General features: G+C 42.5%; 1 protein-coding gene across 1 annotated transcript in view; it reads left to right on the top strand.

Moving 5' to 3' along the window:
* Pigu (phosphatidylinositol glycan anchor biosynthesis class U) overlaps positions 1-25897 on the top strand; it is a 73775-nt gene that overhangs the window by 19482 nt on the left and 28396 nt on the right. The window contains exons 6-7 of the mRNA XM_090352204.1: positions 2766-2866; positions 20607-20704. Of these exons, the coding sequence (XP_090208330.1) occupies positions 2766-2866; positions 20607-20704 (199 nt within the window). The remainder of the gene's footprint in view (positions 1-2765; positions 2867-20606; positions 20705-25897) is intronic.

Below are 25897 nucleotides of genomic sequence, written 5' to 3'. Positions count from 1 at the left end.
AAAGCCAGAAGTGGTGCTGTGGCTCAAGTGGTAGAGCAAGCTCTAACCTTGAGCACAAAGAGGCCCAGAAACAGAGCTCAGGCCCTGAGTTCAATCTCCAGAACCAGCAAAGATAGATAGATAGATAGATAGATAGATAGATAGATAGATAGATAGATAGATAGAGTGAATGAGCGAGCCAGTCTGGGCAGGAAAGTCCTTCAGCAATTAAATACCAAAAAGCTTAAAACAGAGCTATGGCATAAGTGGTGGAGTACTAACATTGAACAAAAAAAGCTCAGAGATAGCATCTTGTTCCTGAGTTCAAATGTTTCAGAATTAGAAGGGGCCTGATAAGGAGGGATTATTCAGTCTTTTGCCCTTTATATAAATTTTGTGTTCAGTGGTCCAATTAGATATCTGGGCAGCTGCTTTTTCAACATCACTATTTAGAAATGCCTTATTTTTCCTCCCACAAAACAATTTTGGAGGGCCAGGAGTTTGGCCTAGTGGTAAGAGTATTTGCCTATCATGCATGAAGACACAGGTTCAATTCCTTGGTACCGTATACATAGAAAAAGCTGAAATTGGTGCTGTGGCTCAAGTGGTAGAGCTCTAACCTTGAGAAAACCCTAGGAAAGTGCTCAGGCCCTGAGTTCAAGCCCTGGGACTAGGAAAAAACTAACAATTTTAGACTATCAATTTGTATCTATATATCTCAAAAAAAATGATGGGGACTAATTTATAGGACTAGAGATTAGCCTTATAAATTTTAATGGGCTTCGTGTCTATTTGGAGTAGTTTTGTAATAGCAGTAGGTGTTTTTTTGTTTGTTTGGTTTGGTTTGGGGTTTTTTTTGCCAGTCCTGGGCTTGAGCTCAGGGCCTGAGCACTGTCCTTGGACTTTCTCAAGGCTAGTGCGCTACCACTTGAGTCTCAGCACCATTTCTGGCTTTTCTCTATGTATGTGTTACTGAGGAATCAAAATCAGGTCTTCGTGCATACTAGGCAAGCACTCTACCACTAGGCCAAACTCCCAGCTGCAACAGGTATTGTTTTAAGGGGCATGTAATAATCCTATCTGTAATTGCTAAGGGAAAAAATGCTAGGCCTTCCTTTTTAAAGTACTAGTCTTACAGGCCTGGGAGGTATTGGATGTAGGATCTTTATTTGTGAATAATAATTAAAATATTTTCCTAAGAAACTGGTATATTTTTCTTTCCTGATAGTGAGAATTATGTAACTGAACTCAGGGCCTCAGCACTGTCCTTGGACTTTCTCAAGGCCAGAGCTTTACCACCTGAGCCACAGTACCACTTCTGGCTTTCTTTTACTTTGCTAAGAAATTCAGAGTCAGATTTGAAGCTGATTATCATTACTATAGAAGACCTATTTGGTTTTCTTTCCTTTGCCTTAATTTCTTCTTTTATTTATTTTTTTCTCTTGGTCTTGATTATTACTATATTTACTACTTTTTTTTCCATTCTCATTTTAACCATTGTAAATCCTTTGTAGAGTGGGATAGAAACAAATAAAAATAATCCATTATGAGTATCGGAGATTTCCCAGTCCCTAAGTACTTCGTATTCATTTACTCAATCCATTCCTTCCAGTTTAACTTTTCCCAAAAAGAGGTCAGAAAGTCCTGTGAAGTTCTGTGCCAGATGGCTTGTTAAATTCAGGGGATATATTTCCTTTCAAAATCTGGCTCAATGGACATTGATTGACAACCAGGAGGGCTAAGCAGTAGAATGTTGCCTTTACAGCCAGCCAGAAAGACTTGATTTTGAAAGTATTTATTGGTCTGGGAATGTGACTTCGTGTAGAGTGCTTGCTTAGCATGCATGAAGCCCTAGGTTCCATTCCTCAGTACTAGCACATGCACTAAAAAGCCAGAAGTGGTGCTGTAGCTCAAGAGGTAGAGTGCTAGCCTTGAGCAAAAGAAGCTCAGGGAGTGTCCAGGCCCTTGAGTTCAAGCTCCAGGACTGGCTGGGAGGTAGCTTGTGAAACCTTGGATAAGTTTTTTTGTTTTTGTTTTGTTTTCCAGTCCTGGGGCTTAAACTCAGGGCCTGGGCAGTGTCCTTGGGCACTTTTTGCTCAAGGCTAGTGCTTTGCCACTTGAGCCACAGCACCACTTCTGGATTTTTCTGTGTATGTTTTAATGAGGACTTGAACCCAGGGCTTCATGCATGCGAGGCAAGCACTGTATTGCTAGGCTACACTGCCAGCGCTTGTGTAAGATTTTTACCCAGTCTGTTTCATCATCTACAGAACTAGAATAATATTACTGCTGTTAGTAGGATCTTACAGTGATTAAATATGATGGTTTTGAATATACAACATAGCATAATGTTTGTTACTTTTTTTTTCTCATTGATCCCCAGCTCTATTTCATTCTGTTTTCTTGGGAGAACTTATTTCTAAGAAGTCACTTTCTGCCGGGCTTAGTGACTCATGCTTGTAATTCTAGCTACTTAGGAGGCTGAGATCTGAGGATCCTGCTTCAAAGCTAGCCCAGGCACTAAAGTCCATGAGACTATCTCCAATTAACCACCAGAAAACTGGAGATGGTGCTGTGCCTCAAGGGGTAGGGACAGTAGCCTTGAGCTGAAGAGCTCAGGAACATTGCCCAGGCCCAGAGTTCAAGTCCCATAACAACAACAACAACAAGAAGTCACTTTCCTCTGACTATGCTTTTAGTAAATCTCTTGAACTTCCTGGCTGTGGTAGCCAGAACATACAAGTCCATCAGGGTTACTAATACCAAATATGTATGTTTTTCCCCAGCTATCTCTTAAATCCTTACACGGTCTTGTCTTGTGTTGCAAAATCTACCTGCGCCATCAACAACACCCTCATTGCTTTCTTCATTTTGACTACAATAAAAGGTAAGGCCCCGAGGAGGCTATAAAAGACTCAGTCCCTAATTTTTATGTAGGGTTTTATAACACTTATGCAATGACTTTAAAAAAAGATTTCATTAATTGGCATATATTAATTGTACAAGAGGAAGGTTCTTTCTGACGTTTCCATACATACATATAGTGTACTCCATCTAACTTAGTGCCTCCATCTCTACCTCATCCTTCTGAGGGGAAAGATTGTTCTTTTTTTTTTTTTTTGTAGGTCATAGGGCTTGAACTCGGCCTGGGCGCTGTCCCTGAGCTCCTCAGCTCAAGGCTACCACCCTACCCTTGACCCAAGCCCCACTTCCCATTTTTTAGGGGTTAATTGGAAATAAGAGTCTCAGGTCCTTTTGTGCCCGGACTGGCTTTGAACTTTGATCCTCAAATCTCAGCTTCCTGAGTAACTAGAATTACAGGCATGAGCCACCATGCCCAGCAGATTGTTCTTTAAAACAATTTCAGGGCCACGAGTTTGGCCTAGTGGTGGAGCGTTCGTCTAGCATTCATGAAGGCTCAGGTTCTATTTCTTGGTACCACATAAATAGAAAAAAAAGACACTGTGGATCAAGTGGCAGAGTTCTAGCCTTGAGAAAAACCAAGGACAATGCTCACACCCTGAGCCCAAGCCTAGGACTGGCAATAAAAACAAAAAGAAAACCAAAAACAATTTCAGCAGTTTTCATTGTCTTATTTTCATATATATATTTTTCTTTGATCATATTTTGCCTCACCTAATCCTGCTGGCACCCACCATACAACATGACCCGTTTGCTGAGACTGATTTCTTTTCAGTGAATATGGTGATGTAAAAGGGTTTTACCATGGTAATTCGCATATGCATATAATATAATTTAATCAGATTAACATTGTCTATTTTCTGATATGACTTTTTTTTGGAGAGGGGGCTTGAACTCAGGGCTTGGGGGCTTGAACTCAGGGCTTGGGTGCTGTCCCTGAGCTCTTTTGCTAATGGCTAGCTCTAACACTTTGAGCCTCAGTGCCACTTCTGGTTTTTGAGTGGTTCATTGGAGGTAAGACTCTCATAGAGCCTTTTCTTTTTTTTTTTTTTGCCAATCCTGGACTTGAGCTCAGGGCCTGAGCACTGTCCTTGGACTTTCTCAAGGCTAGAGCTCTACCACTTGAGCCTCGGCACCACTTCTGGCTTTTTTGTATGTATGTGGTACCGAGGAATCAAACCTGGGTCTTCGTGCATGCCAGGCAAGCACTCTACTACTAGGCCAAACTCCCGGCCCTCATAGGGACTTTTCTACCTGGCTAGCTTTGGACTGCATTCCTCAGATCTCAGCCTCTTGAGTACTTAGGATTGTAGGTGTGAGCCACCGGTGCCTATCTTATGACTTCTTTAACAAAAGCAGCATTCAATGAATATCTCTATCTATCTATCTATCTATACATATACTCTTTCTTTCCATATGTATTTTATTTATTTATTTATTTTTGCCAGTCCTGGGCTTGAACTTGGGGCCTGAGCATTGTCCTTGGGCTTTCTCAAGTCTAGAGCTCTACTACTAGTACCACAGCAGCACTACTTCAGGCTTTTTCTATATATGTGGTACCAAGGAATTGAACCTGGGTCTTCATGCATGCTAGGTAAACACTGTACCACTAGGCCAAACTTCTGGCCCCAATGTTCAATATTTTTTAAACTATACAAATTATATAAGATTTCTATAGAAAAAAATTTTTTTTGTCAGTTATGGAGCTTGAAATCTGGTCCTGGAGGCTGTTCCTGAGCTCTTTCACTCAAGGTTAGCACTCTACCACTTTGAGCCACAGTGCCACTTCCAGTTTTCTAGTAGTTAATTAGAAATAGAACATCTCATGAACCTTTCTACCTGGACTGGCTTTGAACCTCAATTCTCAGCTCTCAGTCTCCTGATTAGCTAGGATTATAAGCATGAGCCCCAGCTCCTGGCTTAATATAGAAAATTTTGATGGCACTGTGAAAATCTACTCAGAGTTCTTATTAACACAAGTGTTTTTAAGGTTCTGAACTATTTTTTGGCTTTTTCTAGCATGTACTTATGTTGTTGTTGTTGTTGTTGTTATAATTCTTGATCTTTGGTTGGTTGTAGGGCTTGAAGTCTGGGCCTAGGTGGTGTCACTGAGCTCTTCAGCTCAAGGCTAGCTACCACTTGAGCCACAGAGCCACTTTTGGTTTTCTGGTGGTTAACTGGAGATAAAGTCTCACAGACTTTTGTGCCTGGGGGCTTGGCTTTGAACTGTGATCCTCAGATCTCAGCCTCCTGAGTAGATAGGATTACAGGTGTGAGCCCCTGGCTCCTGGCATATTTTTTTAAAATACATTTTGTATAATTACATTGCTGCTCGTACATTTTAAGCATTTTTTTGGCCAGTCCTAGGATTTGAACTTAGGACCTGGACACTGTCCTTGAGTTGCTTTTGCTCAGGGCTACCACTCTACCACTTGAGCCATAGCATCACATCTTTTTCTGTTTTTGTGGTACTGAGGAATTGAACCCCAGGACTTTGTGCATGCTAGGCAAGCACTGTACCACTGAGTCCTCAAACATTCTTTATTGTATTCTCATATAAGAAATAAAGATTTCCCAAACCTCTTTTGTACCAATATTCTCACTTCCACTTTTCCTGATTTTCTTGTAATAGTTATATTGCTGCTTTGACTTAACCAGTTGTCAGAGATAGAGATGTAGTTATAATAGAGTGTATGCTTAGCATTCACAACATCCTGGGCTCAATCACTACCATTTCAAAGGAAGAAAATATCCATAGTCAATATCTGTATTTTATGACTTGTTATATATTATTCACTGTTGCAAAGTAAAAATTATGATTACTTTTTTTCCCCCTCTTTTTATTTTATTTTTGGTGTCAGTGGGGCCTGGGCACTGGCATAGTACTCTAACACTTGAGCTGCAACTCCACTTCTACTGAGAGTCTCATGTATTTTCCTACTCTGACTGGCTTCAAACCTTGATCTTTAGATTTAGATCTTTAGATTTAGATTTAGATTTAGATCTTAAGATTTAGTTCCTAAGTAGCTAAGGTTACAGGTGTGAGCTACTGGCACCAAAAACTTTAGTTTCTTGAGTAGCTAGAATTATAGGTATGAGCTATTGGAGCCCAATAATTATTTTTGTATGATTACTATTTTCTTTAGGATTACTTTTTTTCTTGTATAATTTTTTTCCCCTAGGATTAATTTTGTTGGTCCTGGCACTTGAACTCAGGGCCTGGGTACTGTCCCTGAGCCTCTTTGTGCTCAAGGCTAGCACTCATACTCCTTGAGCCACAGTGCCACTTCCAGCTTTTTCTGAGTAGTATATTAACTGGAGATAAAGTCTCACGGACTTTTGTGTCCAGGCTGGCTTCAAATAGTGATCCTCAGATCTCAATAGCTAGGATTACAGGTATCTAATCTGTGAGCCACTGGCATCTGGCTTTTTTTCTTTGACAGTCCTAGGGCTTGAACTCAGGGCCTGAACACTGTCCTTGGGCTTTCTCAAGGATAGAGCTCTATCACTTGAGCCTCAGCACCACTTCAGGCTTTTTCTATGTATGTGGTACCAAGGAATCAAACCTGGGTCTTCGTGCATGCTAGGCAAGCACTCTACCACTAGACCTCCCCCACAACACACACACACACACACACACACACACACACACACACACTTTCTTTTTTTTGTAAGTAAAAGAAATCAAGCATCTACCACCGATTCAAGCCCCACTGCTGACAACAACAAAAAAAGTCAAGGATATCAGTTATAAAATATATTTTTCCTCACCTGTCCTACCCCAACTTCCATTCCTCATGAAAATTATGCTTAAAGTCCCAGCTTTCTTTCCCTTCACTGGAAGTTTAACTTGTTTTTCATTGTGACTACTATAAATAGAGACAGACTATCACAAACAACTTCCTAATCTGTTAAAATATTTGAAGAGTTCTATTTTAGTTGGCTCTGTGAACCACTTTGACTCTTCAATGCTTTTGTTACTAACAGTTCATACAATAAAACTAGATCACTTACTTGTTTTCCAAGATCGCTTTCTATATTTACATTTTTATTGTATGGTGAAATTAGTGAAACTTTAATTTGGTCTTTATTTTTAAAAGAGAACATGGGAAAAAAACTCCAAATATAAAATCACTTCTAAGTGATTATTTAAAAAAAAGTTGAAACAACTAAGAATGTGTGTGTGTGTGCTGGGGATTGAACCCATGAAAGACCTCCTGCATGTTAAGGTAGGCAAGCCACTATGTGAGCTATGCCTCATTTTTGGTGACCAAAAATAGAATCTCAGCTAGGCGTGGTGGCTCATGCCTATAATCCTAGCTACTCAGGAATCTGAGATCTAAGGACCTCAGTTCCAAGCCAGCTGGGGCACAAAAAAGTCAGTGAGACTCATCTACCATGAACCACTAGAAAACTGGAAGTGGTGTTATGGCTCCAGGGGTAGTAGAGTGGTAGCCTTGAGCTGAAGAGTTCAGGGACAGTTCCCAGACCTAGAGTCCAAGTGCCACAACCAACCAAAAAAAAAAAAACCCACTTGGCCTTTGGCCTATATTTTTTTTATTAAAGACTTTATTAACATTGATTTTTACATCATATTTCAAATGTCATGTTTAACAAACAAGTATTTAAAAATGGAATCTATATATAACCACTGGCATTTGCCATATATTTTAATTTTTTTTTTTTTTTTTGCCAGTCCTGGGCTTGAGCTCAGGGCCTGAGCACTGTCCTTGGACTTTCTCAAGGCTAGAGCTCTACCACTTGAGCCTCAGCACCACTTCCGGCTTTTTTTTTTCTATGTATGTGGTACCGAGGAATCGAACCTGGGTCTTCATGCATGCTAGGCAAGCACTTTAACCACTAGGCCAAACTCCCGGCCCCTTGCCATATATTTTAGAAGCAATTCTCTGTGCTGGCAAAGGTAAAAGGTTCTATCACATAGGTATCCTCCCACATGACAATTTTACTTAGAAATGTATATAACCCTCTTGGAAAGCAGTTGGGCAGTAATTTTAAAGCATACTTTTAATTTTTAATTTTTTTAATTTTTTTTTTTTTTGGTCATGAGGCTTGAACTCTGGGCCTGGGTGCTGTCCCTGAGCCTTTTAGCTCAAAGCTACTGCCCTACCCCTTGAGTCACAGTGCCACTTCTGGTTTTCTAGTGGTTAATTAGAAATGAGTCTCAAGTTCTTTAGTGCCGGGTCTGGCTCTGAACGGCAATTCTCAGATCTCAGCTTCCTGAGTAGCTAGGATTACAGGAGTGACCTACCACCACCAATTTGTATACTTTTCATTTTTTGATTTCCTAAATTTACTTTTAAGAACCTACCCTGAAGTAGTGCAGAAATACAGATAAAATTTTTAGGAGGGCACAGAAGTTTGGCCCAGTGATAAGAGTGCTTGTCTAGCATGCACGTAGACACTGGTTTGATTTCTTGGTACCACAAACACAGAAAAAAGCTGGAAATGGTGCTATGGCTCAAGTGGTAGGGCTCTAGCCTTGAGAAAGTCCAAGGACAGTGCTCAGGCCCTGAACTCAAGCCCAGGACTGGCGAAAAAAAAAAAAAAATTGATAGCAAAGTTATTAGTGGAGTTATTTGGGGTTGAAAATGGAAAATATTTCAAAATAGAGGAATGGTTAAGAGAAGATTAAGTAAAACATAGTAGTAGGTATTTTTAAACAATTGTAAATTATGTGAGAACATTTGTAGGTTTTGTTTTTTTTGCTTTCTTTTGCCAATAATGGAGCTTGAACTCAGGGTCTGGGCACTATACTTGGGCTTTCTCAAGGCTAGCACTCTACCACTTGAGCCATAGCACCACTTCCCGCTTTTTCCTAGTGTGTGGTACCAAGGAATTGAACCTGGGTCTTTGTGTATGCTAAGCAAAGACTACCACTAGGCCACACTTCTGGCCACATTTGTAGTTTTGTTTTGGTGTTGGTCCTCGGGCTTGAACTGGGGGTCTAGATACCATCCCTGAGCATTTTTTGGGGTGGGGTCAGTCGTGGGACTTGAACTCTTGGCCTTGGCATTGTTCCTGAGCTCTTCAGCTCAAGGCTACCGCCCTACCCCTTGAGCCACAGTGCCACTTCCGGTTTTCTAGTGGTTAATTGGAAATAAGAGTCTCACAGATTTTAGTGCCTAGGCTGGCTTTGAGCCAAAATTCTCAGGTCTCAGCCTCCTGAGTAGCTAGGATTACAGGTGCGAGCCACTTCACCCTGCTTCCCTGAGCATTTTTACTCAATGCTTAACACTTGAGCCACAGCTCCACTTTTAGTCGTGTGTGTGTGTGTGTGTGTGTGTGTGTGTGCGCGTGTGCGTGTGTGCGCGTGTGCGCGTGCGCGCGCGTGCGCGTGTGTTTGTATGTGTGTAATGTGTGTGTGTTCATGTGCTTGTGTGTGCTAGTCCTGGGGCTTGAACTCAGGGCCTAGCACTCTATCACTTGAGAACCATAATGCCACTTCCAGCTTTTTTGTTTATGTTGTACTGAGGAATCAAACCCAAGACAAGCACTGTATCACTAAGCCACCTTCTAAGCCCTGTCCTTGAGCTTCTGCTGAAGACTAGCACTCTGACACATGAGTCACTGAGCCACTTCAGCTTTTTCTGAGTAGTTTATTGGTGATAGGAGTCTCATGGACTTTCCTGCCTGTCTGGCTTCAAACTACAGTTCTCAGATCTCTACTTCCTGAGTAGGTAGGATTATAGGCATGAGCCACCAGTGGCCAGATTGTTATTAGCATATACAATTTATACAAAGGGTAGGAAGTTCATTGTGACATTTCCATATATGTATACAATGACATTTGTAGTTTTTTAAATGGAGAATACAAAATTACTTTTTTTTTTTTTTTGGTCATGGGGCTTGAACTCTGGCCTGTGTGCTGTCCCTGAGTTCTTCACTCAAAGCCATCACCCTACCCCTAAGACTCTGCCTCCCTTCCCGTTTTCTAGTGATTAATTGGAGGAAAGAGTCTCTTGGCTTCGTGTTGCCTGGGCTGGCTTTGAACCTTGATCCTAAGGCCTCAGCCTACTGAGTAGCTAGGATTACAGGCATGAGCTACTGCGCCCTGCTCAAAATTACATATTTATAGAAAATATATCCTAAAAGAGCAATATTTGGGCTCAAAAGTTTGGCCTAGTGGTAGAGTATTTGCCTAGCATGCACCAAGACCCAGGTTCAATTCCTTGGTACTACATACAGAGAAAAAGCTGGAAGTGGTGCTGTGGCTCAAGTTGGTAGAGTGCTAGTGAGAAAGCCCAAGGATAGCGCTCAGGTCCTGAGTGCAAGCTCCAGAACTGGCAAAAAAAAGAAAAGAAAAAGGAAGAGCAATATTTGTCTCCTAAAAGTAAATCATGGCGGGGGGAGGGGCGGGAGTTTGGCTTAGTGGTAGAGAGCTTGCCTAGCATGCACGTAGACCCGGGTTCGATTCCTTGGTAACACATACGTAGCATAAAGCCAGAAGTGGTGCTGTGGCTCAAGTGGTAGAGCCCTAGCCTTGAGAAAATCCAGGGTCAGTACTCAGGCCCTGAGCCCAAGCCCAGGACTGGCCAAAAAAAAAAAATAAATCATGGGGGGCCCGAGAGTTGTGCTGAGGCTCAAGTGGTAGAGCTCTATCCTTGAGAAAGCCCAAGGGCAGTGCTCAGGCCCAGAGTTCAAGCCTAAGATTGGCAAAAAAAAAAAAAAAAAAAAGTATTTCTAGGCAAGCACTCTGCCACTAGGCCAAACTCCCGGCCTTTATTTTCTTTTTATATGTTTGCTTATCCCCAAGGTTCTTTCACTAAGACAATGAAAAATAAATTATTTAATGCTATACACTGGTGGCACACATCTGGAAGTCTACCTATTCAGTAGGCTGAGATCTAAAGAACATAGTTTGAAGCCAGCTTTGGTAAAAAAAATCCAAGACTCTTAATTGCAACACAAAATCTGGAAGCAAAACTGTTGGTCACGTTGTACACTGTTTGCCTTGAGCAAAAGTAAGTGAATCAAGAGCATGAGGTCATGTGTTCAAGCCCCAGGATACCACCATACCCACAAAAATTATTTGGACTCTTTCTTATTTTGGCTGACAGGAATAAAACTATCATATTAGAAAGATTAACCATAAATGAACTTGAGTGACACTGTGGTCATAGTGAAAGTCCCGGGACGTCCCTGGGAGTGGCCACCCCCGCGGAAGAGAATGGCCACATTTGCTCTGATCCCTTGACTTCTACTTGCTTTCTTTTGGCTTCCTTCATGGTAGCCTAAGGTTGCCTGGGACACACTGAGAGACAAGCCAGGCCCAAGCGGAGACCACTGCATTGTGATGTCCTTAATGGAGAGTTGTCAGGGAAACATTGGACTCTGGGTAGGGTTGATGTTAATACAGTTTCACTTTGAAGGCTTTTGCTTTGGTCAGAGGTCACTGTGCCTTTTAGTGAACTAATTAAAATACTTCATCCCTGGGAAGTAGTCTTTATTAGGCTTTTAAAAGAAAATAAACTGACTGATGGTGATAGGTCCTCCTGCCTATTCACTGCTAGTATTTGTCAGCAATGAGACATTCCAAACAGGAGACTTAAAACTTGCCAGTAAGGATCCTTTCAACTTCACTTACTCCTCCAAAAGAAGCCATGTGACACGTCTTCCTTGCCAAGGAGAAGGAAAGATCAGGATGTACCCTCAGAAGGCAGTCAAGAGTGATTAAGAGCTCAGGCTACTCTGATGTTAGATCTGGTGTCTAATCCCAGCTCCACTGCTAACTGGCTACATTACCTTGGGCAAGTCTCTTAAACAGTCCTGGGTTGTAGTTTCCTTACCAATAGCTGTGACATTGAAACAGCCTCTACCTTATGCAGCAAATTGAAAGAATAAATGAAATGAGATGGTTCATAGTGTAGTATAGAAGAATGTACTAAGTGTAAATGATAGTTACTCTTTTTTTTTTTTTTTTTGTCCTGGGGCTTGATCTCAGGGCCTGAGCACTGTCCTTGGGCTTTCTCAAGGCCAGTGGTCTGTCAATTGAGCCACAGCATCACTTCCAGCTTTTTCTATGTATGCGGTGCTGAGGAATCGAACCCAGGTCTTAGTGCATACTAGGCAAGCACTTAACCACTAGGCAAGACTATTGGTTCCGATTGATAGCAGCCATTTGTAAAAATACATCATGATTAGTAATCTTCTTTCTTTCCTTTTTCTTTTTTAAAAATATATTTTAATTGTAATTAATGCAAGGGTTACATTATATTCGCCAGTTAGAAGGTGCATTACTTAACAGACATTGCTATCCCTTCTCATGTTTTTGTTCCCATTTCCTTCACCCTCTTTTTTTTTTTTTTTTTTTTTTTGCCAGACCTGGAGCTTGAACTCAGGGCCCGAGCACTGTCTTTGGGCTTTTTCCTCAAGGCTAGCCCTCTGTCCAGAATTAGTAGTCTTTCTGGGTAAGAGACACAGCTGCAGGACAGAGCAGAAATAATATGAGGAGGAGCCATGGAAAAATCACACTAAGAGGTTTTCTATTCTTTCTTTCCTTTTTTTTTTTTTCCCCTAAAGGGCTAGTCTTGGTGTTTGAACTCAGGGCCTGGGCACTGTCCTTGCGCTTCTTTTGCTCAAGGCTGATATTTTGCCACTTGAGTCAGAGCTTCACTTCACTTCTGGCTTCTTTGGTAGTTAATTGGCGATAAGAGTGTCAGAGACTTTCCTATCCAGGCTGGCTTTGAACCTTGATCCTCAGGTCTCAGCTTCCTGAGTAGCTCAGATTATAGGCATTAGCCACTTGTGCCTAGCAAACAAGACTTTCTAATGACAAGCTTTGTAATCTTGGGAAAATGATGCAACTTCAGGAGCCCCAATTTTTTTGTTTGTTTTTGTTTTTGTCAGATGTGGGGCTTGAACTCTGGGCCTGGGCATTGTCCCTGAGCTCTTCAGCTCAAGGCTACCGCCCTGCCCCTTGAGCCACAGCACCGCTTTCAGTTTTCTAGATGCTAATTAGAGATAAGAGACTCATGGACTTTAGCGCCCAGGCTGGCTTTATACCGTGATCCTCACTTTGGTCCCAGAGATATTGGTTTCCTCGACTTAGTGGAGAACTAAACAAGAAATACAGAGTGCTTAGCAGAATCCACTCGATGAATAGTTGTGCTGCTTTATTTATGATTTTTTGTTTCAAACACAAATTGAGATCAAGAGATTGTTATAGTGGCTGGAGCATGGCCTAGTGTTAAGAGCATTTGCCTAGCATGCATGAAGCCCTGAGTTTGATTCCTCAGTACCACATACACACAGAAAAAGCCAGAAGTGGTGTTGTGGCTCAAGTGTAGAGTGCTAGCCTTGAGAAAGTCCAAGGACAGTGCTCAGTCCCTGAGTTCAAGCCCCAGGACTGAGAGAGAGAGGGAGAAAGATTGCCATCATGATACAGGAAAGGAATATGAGATCTGAAGTGAGACTGCCTGGGATCAATTACATAGTCTTGTCATTCACTGACTTTGTGATCCTGGCCAAACAACTTATGTCCTTCAGTTTCCTGATCTGTACAATGAAAGCAGTAATAGTACTGACTTCTTGGAGTTGTTGAAAGGACTAAGACATCTGGCGTGCAAATTGCTGAGAGTTGTGACTGGAACAGAGAAGGGGCTGAGTAAAGTTTTTATACTCACTGGGGTTGACAAGCTGTGACGGACACTGGTGTCACTTCCTCTTCTGTTAATCCCATGGGACCTTAGCCCAATTGACCACATTCCAGTCTGTCCCACTGCCTATCCTGGGACAGGACATTGTCTGTGCCTGTCTCTGGCCCTTTGCATACTCTCCTTGAAGTTCATATCCCCAACCAGTCCCCCAGTCCCCTCCTCCGTTCATTCTTGCTTCTCCTGCAGCTGTGCCACCCACCCAGGCCCAGATTAGGGTAAGATCCCTGGAGGCCAAATGATATTCCAGTCTTGTGGAGGCTTGTTTTGGCCCCCACCCTGACACAAATGGAGAGTTAGAAAACATACTCATAGCTAGATTGTATAGATAATAATGTTCTCTGATTACAGCCAAGTGCTCAAACCCTTTTGATTGATTTTCCCCAATATTCTGTGATGAAGGCTTGTTCAAAAAACCTACCCTATGAGCATCTTGGCTGTACTATCAGACAATGGTTGTATCATTTTGAAGTAAAATTCACCTGCCTTTTGGCATAGTTAAGGCGCTAGTGTTTAGGGTGGGTTCTAGCTGCCCTCTAGCCCACAAAAAGCCCTATTTCAGACGTTACTACAGTATCCTGTCTGGCCCAGTGGGTCAGTGTTTTGGATGAATTTTTTTTTTTTCAGTCATAGGGCTTGGACTCTGGGCCTGGATGCTGTCCCCGAGCTCTTCAGCTCAAGGCTACCACCCTACCCCTTGAGCCACAGTGCCACTTCCGGTTTTCTGCTGTTTAGTTGGAGATGAGAATCTCATAGTCTTTAGTGCCTGAGCTGGCTTTGAATCAGGATCCACAGATCACAGTCTCCTGAGTAGCTAGGATTACACATGTGAGTCACTGGACCTGGCTTGGATGAATTTTATAGCTAAGCCCTCCATGATCTGACCCCTTGCTTGGCTGCTAGCTAAGACTTTTTAGATTGTAATAAATAGGGGCTGGGAGTTTGACCTAGAGGTAGAGTGCTTTCCCAGCATGCACAAAGATCCAGGTTCAACTCCTGGTGAGCCTTAGTACCCAGAATGCTTCCAGCATCCTCAGGAGCCCCTTTGGGTCTTCCAGTCATTCCTCGAGTTCGTCCTGTTTTCCCATGTTGAGCTACTTGTTGTCAACACCTCACTCCAGGGCATGATTGTCTCACCCCTCCTGCTCCCGCATGTGCCGTTTCCTGGATATTAGGCCTTACACACTGACTGTTCACAATTGTGGTGCCTGTGCCTGCTGATGGGCTAGGTCTGCCTCTTTTGTCCTTTTCTCTCTGGTGTTGAAATTGTTCATGGGAGCTCCCTGAGGACACAGGCTGAGTCACCAGTCTCCCTGCCACCTGGCACATGCTTGGCAGAGAGCAAACTTCAGCAGTGTTTGCTTATTGCACAGTTTTATCTACAGTGTTTGGAATCACCTTTTGCTTTTATCTTCCCTACCGCTGCCCCCAAGTACATGTCGTTCCAGGTGTACCTTCTGAACTTATTCTTTTTGCCCCATTTAGTTTTTCTCAAAACTTAGTAGCCCTTCCTGCTCTTGTGTGTCTGCCTACTCCCCCTCACTTTTGCTCAGGCTGTGCATGTGCCCATACACACCTGTCCTATCATCCCACACCTAGAACACCCAACTAGGCCACTGCCTGTTGCAGCACCATGTTTCTGCCTGCAGCCTTCAGGCCCAGCCATCCAGTCATTATTCCACAGTGCATGCCTATCCCCATCCCCTTTCCTCAAATGCTTCCCTATAACATAGAGTCAGATTTGCTTTGTGTTTTGCCAATGTATTTTCTTTCCTTTCTTTTTTCTTTTTTTGGCCAGTCCTGGGCTTGAGCTCAGGGCCTGAGCCCTGTCCTTGGACTTTCTCAAGGCTAGAGCTCTACCACTTGAGCCTCAGCACCACTTCCAGCTTTTTTCTATACATGTGGTACCAAGGAATTGAACCCCGGTCTTCGTGCATGCTAGGCAAGCACTCTACCACTAGGCCAAACTCCCGCTCCTGTGTTTTCTTTCTTTCTTTCTTCCTTCCTTCCCTCCTTCCTTCCTTTCTTTTTCTTTCTTTATTATTTTTTGTGTGTGTGGGGGGGGGCATGGCGCTTGAACTAGGCCTGGCGGTTTCCCTGAGCTCTTCAGCTCAAGGCTACTGCACTACCCTAGAGCCAAGCCCCATTTCTTGTTTTCTACAGGTTAATTGGAGGTAAGAGTCTCAGGTCCTTTTGTGCCCAGGCTGGCTTTGAACCTTGATCCTTGGATATCAGCCTCCTGAGTAGCTAGGATTATAGGCATGAGCCACCATGCTGGGCCAATGTATTTTTTTTTTTGCCAGTTCTGGGCCTTGAACTCAGGGCCTGAACACTGTCCTTGGGCTTTCTCAAGGCTAGAGCTCTACCACTTGAGCCACAGCACCATTTCTAGCTTTTCTATGTATATGTGGTACCGAGGAATCGAACCTGGGTCTTTGTGTATGCTAGGCAAGCACTTTAACCACTAGGCCAAACTCCTGTCAGCCAATGTATTTTCTACTTAATGAATTCTTCCTCAAGAACACTGGTTTCTTCCTTCCTCTCTCTCTCTCTCTTTCTTTCTTTCCTTTTTTGGGGGGGTTGTGGGACTTGAACTTGGCCTTGGCGCTGTACCTGAGCTTTTCAGCTCAAGGCTACCACCCTACCCCTGGAGCCACAGCACCACTTCCCCTTTTCCAGTGATTAATCAGAGATAAGAGTCTCAGGTTTTTTTGTGCCAGCTGGCTTTGAACTGTGATCCTCAGATCTCAGCCTCTTGAGTAGCTAGGATTACAGGTGTGAGCCACCCTGCCCTGCTCTGAGGGCCTTTTTGAGTCTGGCATGTTCTTAATGCAGAGAGTGTGTACCTGGTACTTAGTAAGTGACCAAGAAATGTTAGCTGCTTGGGCTGATATAGGAAGTGACATTTCAATTGGCCATTCTTGGGCTAGGTGTTTGGCCTAGTGGCAGAGTGCTTGCCTAGCATGCCTGAAGACCTAGGTTTGAGTCATCCGTACCACATACATAGAAAAAAGCTGGAAATGGTGCTATAGCTCAAGTGGTAGAGCTCTAGCCTTGAGAAAGTCCAAGGACAGCGCTCAGGCTCTGAGTTCAAGCCCCAGAACTGGCAAACAAACAAACAGGAAAGAAAGAAAGAAAGAAAGAAAGAAAGAAAGAAAGAAAGAAAGAAAGAAAGAAAGAAAGAAAGAAAGAAAGAAAGAAAGAAAGAAAGAAAGAAAGAAAGAAAGACGTTAATTGACCATCTTTCTGCTAAGAGAGTAGGAAAAGATGGCTCCAGCAGATGGATCCCAGCAGGAGTAGCCTGAGGAGTGGCCAGCCATGAGTAGGAAAGGCATCATGTTTTCAGGAACTGAGGAAGGGCCAGTGTGGTAGATGATAGGGTTTATGCAGAGGTGGTGAGCGTGAAGCTGGAAGCAGAACATTAATATGAGGATCTTGCTTACTCTTGGAGTTTGGATTTAGTGTCACAGATGAAATAAGACCTCATAGTTTAAGCTGTTCTAGAAGGATCCTTCTGGTGTTTCTGTCAAGGATGGGCTAGATAATGAGGGAAAGAACAGACTGGAGATCTCTGGTGATATAAGGAGAGCAGGAGTGAACTAGGGCAGGGCAGGGGGGTAGGGAGGTTTGAGGGCACTTACAAGAACAGGAGGCACAGATTTTCTTTTTGTAAATGTTTTGGTCTGGGGGCTGGAAGCGTGGCCTAATGGTAGAGTGCTTTCCTAGCATGCACGAAGCCCTGAGTTCAGTTCTTCACTACCACATACACACAGAAAGCTTGAAGTGGTCCTGTGGCTCAAGTGCTAGAGCACTAGCCTTGAGAATGCACAAGGAAGTGCTTAGCCTCTGATTTCCAGCCCTAGGACTAGGGGGGAAAAAAAAGCTTTGGTCCGGCCAGGTATCTGTGGCTCTTTCCTTTAATCCTAGCTATTCAGGAGGTTGAGATCTGAGGATGGGGGTTCAAAGCTATCCCAGGCAGGAAATGCTATGAGATGTCTATCTCTAGTTAAATATGAAAACGCTGGAAAGTGATAGAGCACTAACTTTGAGCACAAAAACTCAGGGACAGTGCCCAAGCCTTGAGTTCAAGTATACTGTAGAATAATGACTGGACGGCTGGGCCTGAGGTTGCAGGCAGAAACATGGTGCTGCAACAGGCAGTGTGGGTGTTCTGGATGTGAAGTGACAGACAGGTGTGTATGGGCACATGCACAGCCTGCGCAAAAGTGAGGGGGAGTAGGCAGACACACAAGAGCAGGAAGAACTACCAAGTTTTGAGAGAAACTAAATGGAGCAAGAAGAATAAGTTTGGAAGATACACCTGAAACAATATGTGTTTTGGGGCAGGGGCAGTGGCAGGGGCAGGGAAGATTTTGTACAGGGGGCTGGGGATACAGCTCAGGGGAAGGGTTTCCTTAGCTTGTGTAAGGCCTAGGTTGAATTCATCAAAAAAACAGTGTTTGGATTTCATCTAAGGAAGATCCTTTCCTAATCATCAGAGTAAGTTTTCTAAAACTCACAAGTCTATTCTATTAGGCTATGAATCTTTTCTTCTTTCTTGGGTCTTATAAACAGTCAGCTATTTCAGACAATTATTGATCTTAGGCAGGCGGTGGCTGTGTGTACCACACTTCACTTGCTAATGTCTCCTGGAACAACATGAAGAGAAAGTCACGTGTTTCTGCTTCATTGTAAGGATAAATGAAGTTGGAATAAAGTGTTCCACCTTTGGTAGCCTCTCTTTTCTCCTACCCTAATATCAGTAGAAAACCATGCTAAATGAAAAGGTTTTGGGTTTTTTTTTTTTTGCAGTTTTCCCTCACAAACATCATTCAGATTTTCAGCCAGGAATTCCGAGACTGTGTTCATCATTAAGTGTCAGGACATATATTTCTCACTAGTGCCATGTTCTCATTCCAGCATAGTTCTGGCGTTAGTCTATGGATGGCCTAGTAGGTGTGTGGAGGCCTCTGCTGGTAGCTTCATAGCTGTTACTCTCCCTATTCATTTTTCAAGTACACCAGGTCCAGAAAAATCTTGCCTAATGAATTGGTGGAAGCTCCACACAAGAAGTTTTGTCCTTTATCCTTTATTTTTTGCACCCAGATTCCTTCTTTCTCTGTCTTTTGTAGTTGTTTGTTTTTTGTCCCCGTTGGTACTGTATTTGAACTCATGCCCTCATGCTTGCTGAGCAGGCACTTTACCACTTTTCAGATAGTCTTGAATTTTTACATGGGTTCTGCCTCAGACCAAGTCTTCTTGTATAGCTAGGATCTTATGTATGTACCACCATACCTATTTCATCGATTAGGATCTTTGTTGCTTTTTCCCTCAGCTAGTCTCTAACTGACATTCTTCTAATCTCTTCCTCCCAGGCAGTTGAGATTATATTTGCATTGTCTCTCTGCTTCTTTTCACTTTATATTCTTTTTAGTTTGAACGGTGGAACACTCAAGATTCTTTTCTTGACACTTCCTCTTCTATGAAGTGATCACGTTCATCAACTCTCGCCCACCCATCCTCCAACATGGCTCTAGTGGTATATAGACCACTTTGTTGAGCAGAGGAGCTAGGGATCATCTCCTTCTGCTGTCCGTGGCACTGGGTTTGTAGTGGAATGAAACTCCTTAAATGGAGTGATGTTTCTTTTTATGAAACACCATTGAGGAGATCTATTATGTTCAGTGAACAGTTGACCCCACACAGGTAATAAGAGTGACCAGAAAACATATAAAAAACCTTAGAAACCATAATCATGAAACATAAGCCTTGGATCATTTCTCCTGAGTTCTGAGTCCTCTGGTGTAAACTCAGGTTCTCAAGCCTTACTCTGTTGTTTAAGATATCTGAAAGTGGGCCATGTTTGTTTTTTTTGTTTTGTTTTGTTTTTTCAAAAACAATAAATCAGCCAGGTGTGGTGGCTTACGCCTGTAATCCTACTCCAGAGGCTGATATCTAGGGATCTGGTTCAAAGCCAGCCTGCGCATTAAAGTCTGTGAGACTCTTATCTCCCATGAACCACTAGAAAATTAGAAGTAGGGCTGTGGTTCAAGGGTAGAGCGGTAGCCTTGAGCTGAAGAGCTCAGGGACAATGCCCAGGCCCAGAGTTCAAGCCCTACAATCACTACCACCAACAACAAAAATCTAGAATCCTACCTCTAGGGATAACAGTTTGTAAATTTCTGTGGTCTAGCTTTCAAGTTTTGTTTTGTTTTTCTTTTATTATTCTTATTTTTTTTTTGCCAGTCCTGGGCTTGAGCTCAGGGCCTGAGCACTGTCCTTGGACTTTCTCAAGGCTAGAGCTCTACCACTTGAGCCACAGCACCACTTCCGGCTTTTTTCTATGTATGTGGTACCGAGGAATTGAACCTGGGTCTTCGTGCATGCTAAGCAAGCATTCTACCACTAGGCCAAACTCCCTGCCCCACTTTCAGTTTTTTTTGTAAATATTTGTTCATGCTTTTAAAAAAAAAAAATCAGTGTATATTTCATAAACTTAATAGGATTTTATAAATATTTTCCATGTCATCACAAATTCTTACATAACATTTAAGTATTCTATAGTAGTTCATTTTATTTGGGGAACAGAGACATTATTAACAAAAATTTATACAGTAATGTGATGGGATATTACACAACCCAATGGAATAGTTTCACAGCTTCGCATATTATAAGCAATTAATTGCAGGTTTAACAAACTAGTGCACTAAGTAGGACTTGGATGTTAACAGACTTTATCCCTTTGTATATCTTTGGCTGGAGTTTTGTAAAAATTTTTCTGGGACTGAGAATTTCACAAGAAACATGCTTGTAGCATCTCAAGTTACTAAAGGTGGATGGTTTTGATTTCCTTTCATGGGGAATACAGCCAAGAAGCTCTCGTTCCACATGAGTTTGTATAATACTTTGCATACCAGGAAGCAGTTGGCAGGAGATTGAGCAGTTATGGAAAGTTTGGTGTTGATAGGGACTTGCTGAGTCTAATTCTGATCGATGAGGTGGGTTATTCCATACATTTATTTCTTTTTACAGGCAGTGCTTTCCTCAGTGCTATTTTTCTTGCCTTAGCAACATACCAGTCTCTGTACCCAATCACCTTGTTTGTCCCAGGACTCCTCTATCTCCTCCAGGTAAGCCTTCACTGGTCAGAAACCAGCACCAAATGACATTTATTACAAAACCTGCCCCTACTGGGGGAAGTAAGGGCATGGGCTGTGTCTCCCAACTCATACCTATTTGATTCCACTTGAAAAGATAATTTGGTTGACTTTTTAACAAAGCAGACCTAACAATCAGTACATTCTCACTATGCCTATCATTCCAAACTTGCCTTTGCATGTTTGTAGTTGGGATCATCTGCCTTCCATTTTTCTTACCTATTGTACCTAATCTCTTTTTTGCTTATTTTCAACATTTTCTTCTTTCTTTCTTTTTTTTTTTTATACTGGTATGGGGGTTTGAACTAGGATCCTTACACAGTTTCTCATCAGGTGTTCTGCCACTTGAACCATGCCTCTAGCCCTGCTCTTTGCTAGTTATTTTGGAGATGGAGTCTCACAGACTTCTACCCAAGCTGGGTTGAACCGTAATCCTTTGCATCTCAGCCTCTTGAGTAACTAGGATTATAGATGCAAGCCACCAGCATGTAGCAGAATCTTTAGCTTTTCTTTATAATGACATTCATTTTATGAGATTATTACAGAAATTAAATGTAATGGGTGTTCTTGATGCAATGACAGGAATGGAATGGATGATCAATACATGACAGTAATTGAAGAATACAAGTTGCTGACCTTATGGATAATTCCTACATGTCAGACACTTATGATAAGCACTCTCAGGTATCAACCTCATTTCAACCTCATAAAAACTATGCTGTAGGTCATAGTAGCCATATGAGATAGATAAATTGAAACTGGAACATTGGGAAGTTAAATCACTTACCTAAGGCTAGCAAGTGTCAGCTCTGGGAGTCTAATGAGACAGTGTGCTCTCTAATTATCCCTCTTTTCTACTTTAATAAGAATACATGCCTCAGATTTGGGTACCAGTAGTGCATGCCTGTACTCCTAGCTATTCAGAGGGCTGAGATCTAAGGATCATGGTTTGAAACCAGGCCAAGTAGAAAAAGTCCATGAGACTTTTGCCTCCAATAAAAGTACAAAAAAAAACAAAAACAAAAAACCAACAAAACCACCAGGCACTATGACTCACACTTGTAATCCTAGTTACTCAGGAGGCTGAGATCTGGGAATTGAGGCTGAAAGACAAGCTGGGCAGGAAAGTCCAAGAGACTCTTATCTCCAATTAACCACAAGAAAACCAGAAGTGGAGCTGAGGCTCAAAGTGGTTGAGTGCTAGCCTTGAGAAAAAGAACTCAGGGACAGCACCCAGTCCCTAGTAAAAGCCCTACAATTGACATAGACAGACTGACTGACGATCTACAAAAAAAAAAAACCTGGAAGTGAAGCTATGGCATAAGTGCTATCCTTAAGCAAAAGACAAATCTCAGGACCAGGCACTGGTGGCTCATGCCTGTAATCCTAGCTACTCAAGGGGCTGAGATCTGAGGATTGTGGTTCAAAGCCAGTCTGGGCAAGAAAGTCTTCTAGACTCTTTTATCTCCAATGAAACACCAGAAATAGCACTGTGGCTCAAGTGGTAGAATGCTAACCTTGAGCTGAAGAGCTCAGGAAAACATCCAGAGCTGAAGCCCCACAATCAACTAAAAATTAAATAAATAAAAAAAGATGGCCGGGAGTTTGGCTTAGCGGTAGAGGGCTTGCCTAGCATGCACGAAGACCCAGCTTCGATTCCTCGGTACCACATACACAGAAAAAAGCTGGAAGTGGTGCTGAGGCTCAAGTGGTAGAGCTCTAGCCTTGAGAAAGTCCAAGGACAGTGCTCAGGACCTGAGCTCAAGCCAGGTCTGGCAAAAAAAAAAAAGGAAGAATCTCAGGGTCAGCACCTAAGCCCTGAGTTCAGGCCCCAGGTTCGCCACAACAAAATGTAAGAATACAGACCTCAGTGTAGGGGTATACCATATAGAGAGCCCTTGGGTTTAATCCACAACACCAAAAAAGGAGAAGAGTACATACTCCTCAGAAACAAGTAACTGCATACAAGATCCCTGTTAGAAATATTTGAACCGGGCACAGTAGCTCACCCCTGTAATCCTAGCTACTCAGGCAGCTGAGATCTGAGGATCAAGGTTCAAAGCCAGCCCAGGCACAAAAAAAGCTCTGAGACTCTTATCTCTAATTAAGCTCTAGAAAACAGGAAGTGGGGCTTGGCTCAAGGGTAGGTTGGTAGCCTTGAGCTCAGGGACAGCGCCCAGACCTTGTTCAAGCCCCATGACCCATTAAAAAAGAAAAGAAAAGAAATATTTGAAAGTTGGGCGCTCATGGCTTATTCCTGTAATCCTAGTTACTCAGGAGGCTGAGATATAAGGATCACAGTTTGAAGCCAACCCAGGCAGGAAAGTCCATGAGACTGCAATCTCCAGTTCACTACCAAAAAGTGGAACTATGGTCCAAACAGTAGAATGCTAGCTTTGAGCAAAAAAAAAAACAAAAACAAAAACCTCAGAGACTGCACCCAGCCTGAGTTCAAGCCTCAGGACTGACACCAAAAAGAAAAAGAAAAATATTTACTGAAAGCATGTAGTTTGTCATCTCCCAGACTCAAACTCAGAAGTGTGTGGCTCCAACCCCTTTGTTTTGCCATAAACACTGCTACTAGACTGATTGCCTCCACTTACTGAGATGGCCATATGCTTGCCATTTTAAGTGACTTGGTAAGTGACTTGTGTTGAGGTATACAGTGATGCATGGCTTGTTTTCGGGAACTTCTTTTATTGTCACTAAAATGCATATAGTAGAAATTTGTCTTCCTTCTTTGTTCCTTCCTTTTGGGAGGGGAGGCTGGTCTTGGGACTTGAATTCTGGGCCTGGGCACTATCCCTAAGCTTCTTTCACCACATGAGCCATAGTGCCACTTCTGGCTTTTTTGAGTAGTTTTTTGGACACAAGAGTCCCATAAACTTTCCTGACCTAGCTAACTGCATATCACACTCCTCAGATCTCATCTTCCTGAATAGCTAGGATTATAGGCGTGAGCCACCGGCACATGGCTAAACATTTGTTTTTCTTTAATTCATTTCCTTGAGATATGTTCCTCCAGCTGAATCACTGGACCCAAGGCTATGAAAAATTTTATAGCTCCCATTATGAAATACCAGATTGGTCACTAGAAAACTTAAGCCAGTTTACAGTGCTATGTACTACCAGTATCTAAAGATAAGTAAGCCAACTACTTCCCATTCTGCCAGCACTGGCTTTGCAGTTTTATTTATGATTGCTAGTTCTGTAGAGATATCACCACAGAATGAAGTTACTTTGTTTTGATTTTCTTTCTGTATTTTTGTTGAACCCAAACATTTTACACATAACAATATGTAGTTATATTGGAAGGAGGGAGAGAGAAGAGAAAGAGCTTGTTTAAAACTCAAGGAAATTTCCTCCACACAGTAGTGGACAAGACTGAGTTATGAGATATAGTAGTTAGGCCAGTCATTTTATTTAGTTGACTTGGCCCTTGCCACCAAATATCCAGTGTTGAACAGCTCATCTCTGCAAGGTAAAGCAATTGAGGTTGCCGAGCAGAGAGCACTCCAAACTCTGCTCTGGAGGCAGCCTCTGAATCAGGCGAGCGTTAGATAATTTGAGATGAATTTCAGGACCCCATTTATCTAGGAATTAAAATTCTAGCTCAAACTATATTTATATGTCTTTATGTAAATATGTAAAGTGGCCTAAAAAGCATGGTGGATGATGGGAAGCATCACATACAGAAAGCAAATCCTCCTGTTTAAATATGAGGGAGGAACCGGAAGAGCACATACTCTTAGACCCATTCAGTAAACCCTTTAGACTTGAGTTTCCCAGAACTCTGTAAGCTCCATGGAGAGAAGCTAAAACCACTAAGCTGAGTATGGAACAGTTCTGTAACAGAATGGAGTGTTTTGTCCCAAACTGAGGTGACTTCCCTGAGTCACTGGGTTTTTTTTTGGTTTTTATTAATTCATTTTTTTTGCAAGTTCTGGGCCTTTAACTCAGAGCCTGAGCACTTCAAATTATTATTATTATTATTATTATTATTATTATTATTATTATTATTATTATTTTGTGGGTTATGTGGCTTGAACTCGGCCTGCGTGGGCACTGTCCCTGAGCTCTTCAGCTCAAGGCTACCACCCTACCCTTGAGCCAAGCCCCACTTCCAGTTTTCTAGAGGTTAATTGGAGATAAGAGTCTCAGATCCTTTTGTGCCGGGGTTGGCTTTGAACCTTGATCCTTGGATCTCAGCCTCCTGAGTAGCTGATTACAGGCATGAGCCACTGCACCTGGGTTCTCTGTCCTATTTAGAAAAGGAGTGTCTAGGCCCTGAGTTCAAGCCCCAGGACTGGCAAAAGAAAAAAAGAAAAGACTAGTGGTAGAGTGCTTGCCTACCATGCACAAAGACCCAGGTTCAATTCCTTGGTACCACATACATAGAAAAAAGCTGGATGTGGTGCTGTGGCTCAAGTGGTAGAGCTCTAGCCTTGAGAAAAGTCCAAGGACAGTGCTCAGGCCCTGAGTTGAAGCCCCATGACTGGCAAAAGAAAAAAAAAGAAAAAAAAGAAAAGGACACTGGTATTTTAAAAATTGCATCATTCATATTTTTATAGAATTTCTTTCATTTTACCTAAGATTTTCTACATATTAGGTAAGTTTTTGTTTGCTTGGTGTTTGTTTCTTTTAGACAGGATCCCTCTCAGAGCTGTCCTCATATTCCCTATGTAGACCAGGCTGGCCTGCAATCCCAGATCCTCCTGCCTCATCTTCCTGTGCCAATACTGGACTGTGTAATTATTGAGATATTCTCTCTCTCTCTCTCTCTCTCTCTCTCTCTCTCTCTCTCTCTCTCTTTCTCTCTCTCTCTCTCTCTCTCTCTCTCTCTCTCTCTCTCTCTCTCTCTCTCTCTCTCTCTCTCTCTCTCTCTCTCTTTTGTGGGTCATGGGGCTTGAACTCGGCCTGGGCACTGTCCCTGAGCTCTTCAGCTCAAAGCTACCCCCCTACCCTTGAGCCAAGCCCCACTTCCTGTTTTCTAGAGCTTAATTGGAGATAAGAGTCTCAGGGGTTTTTTTGTGCCTGGGCTGGCTTTGAACCTCGATCCTCAGATGTCAGCCTCCTGAGTAGCTAGGATTAGAGGCGTGAGCTACCATGCCCACTCACTGGCTCATAATTTCTTTCTTATCAGTGTTTGCTTCTGCATGTTTGTTT

Source organism: Megascapheus bottae, chromosome 18, assembly GCF_031878675.1.
Source record: "Megascapheus bottae isolate mThoBot1 chromosome 18, mThoBot2.hap1, whole genome shotgun sequence".
Lineage (NCBI taxonomy): Eukaryota > Metazoa > Chordata > Mammalia > Rodentia > Geomyidae > Megascapheus > Megascapheus bottae.
The sequence above is the reverse complement of the archived record's forward strand: the minus strand, read 5'-3'. Positions and strand labels throughout refer to the sequence as shown.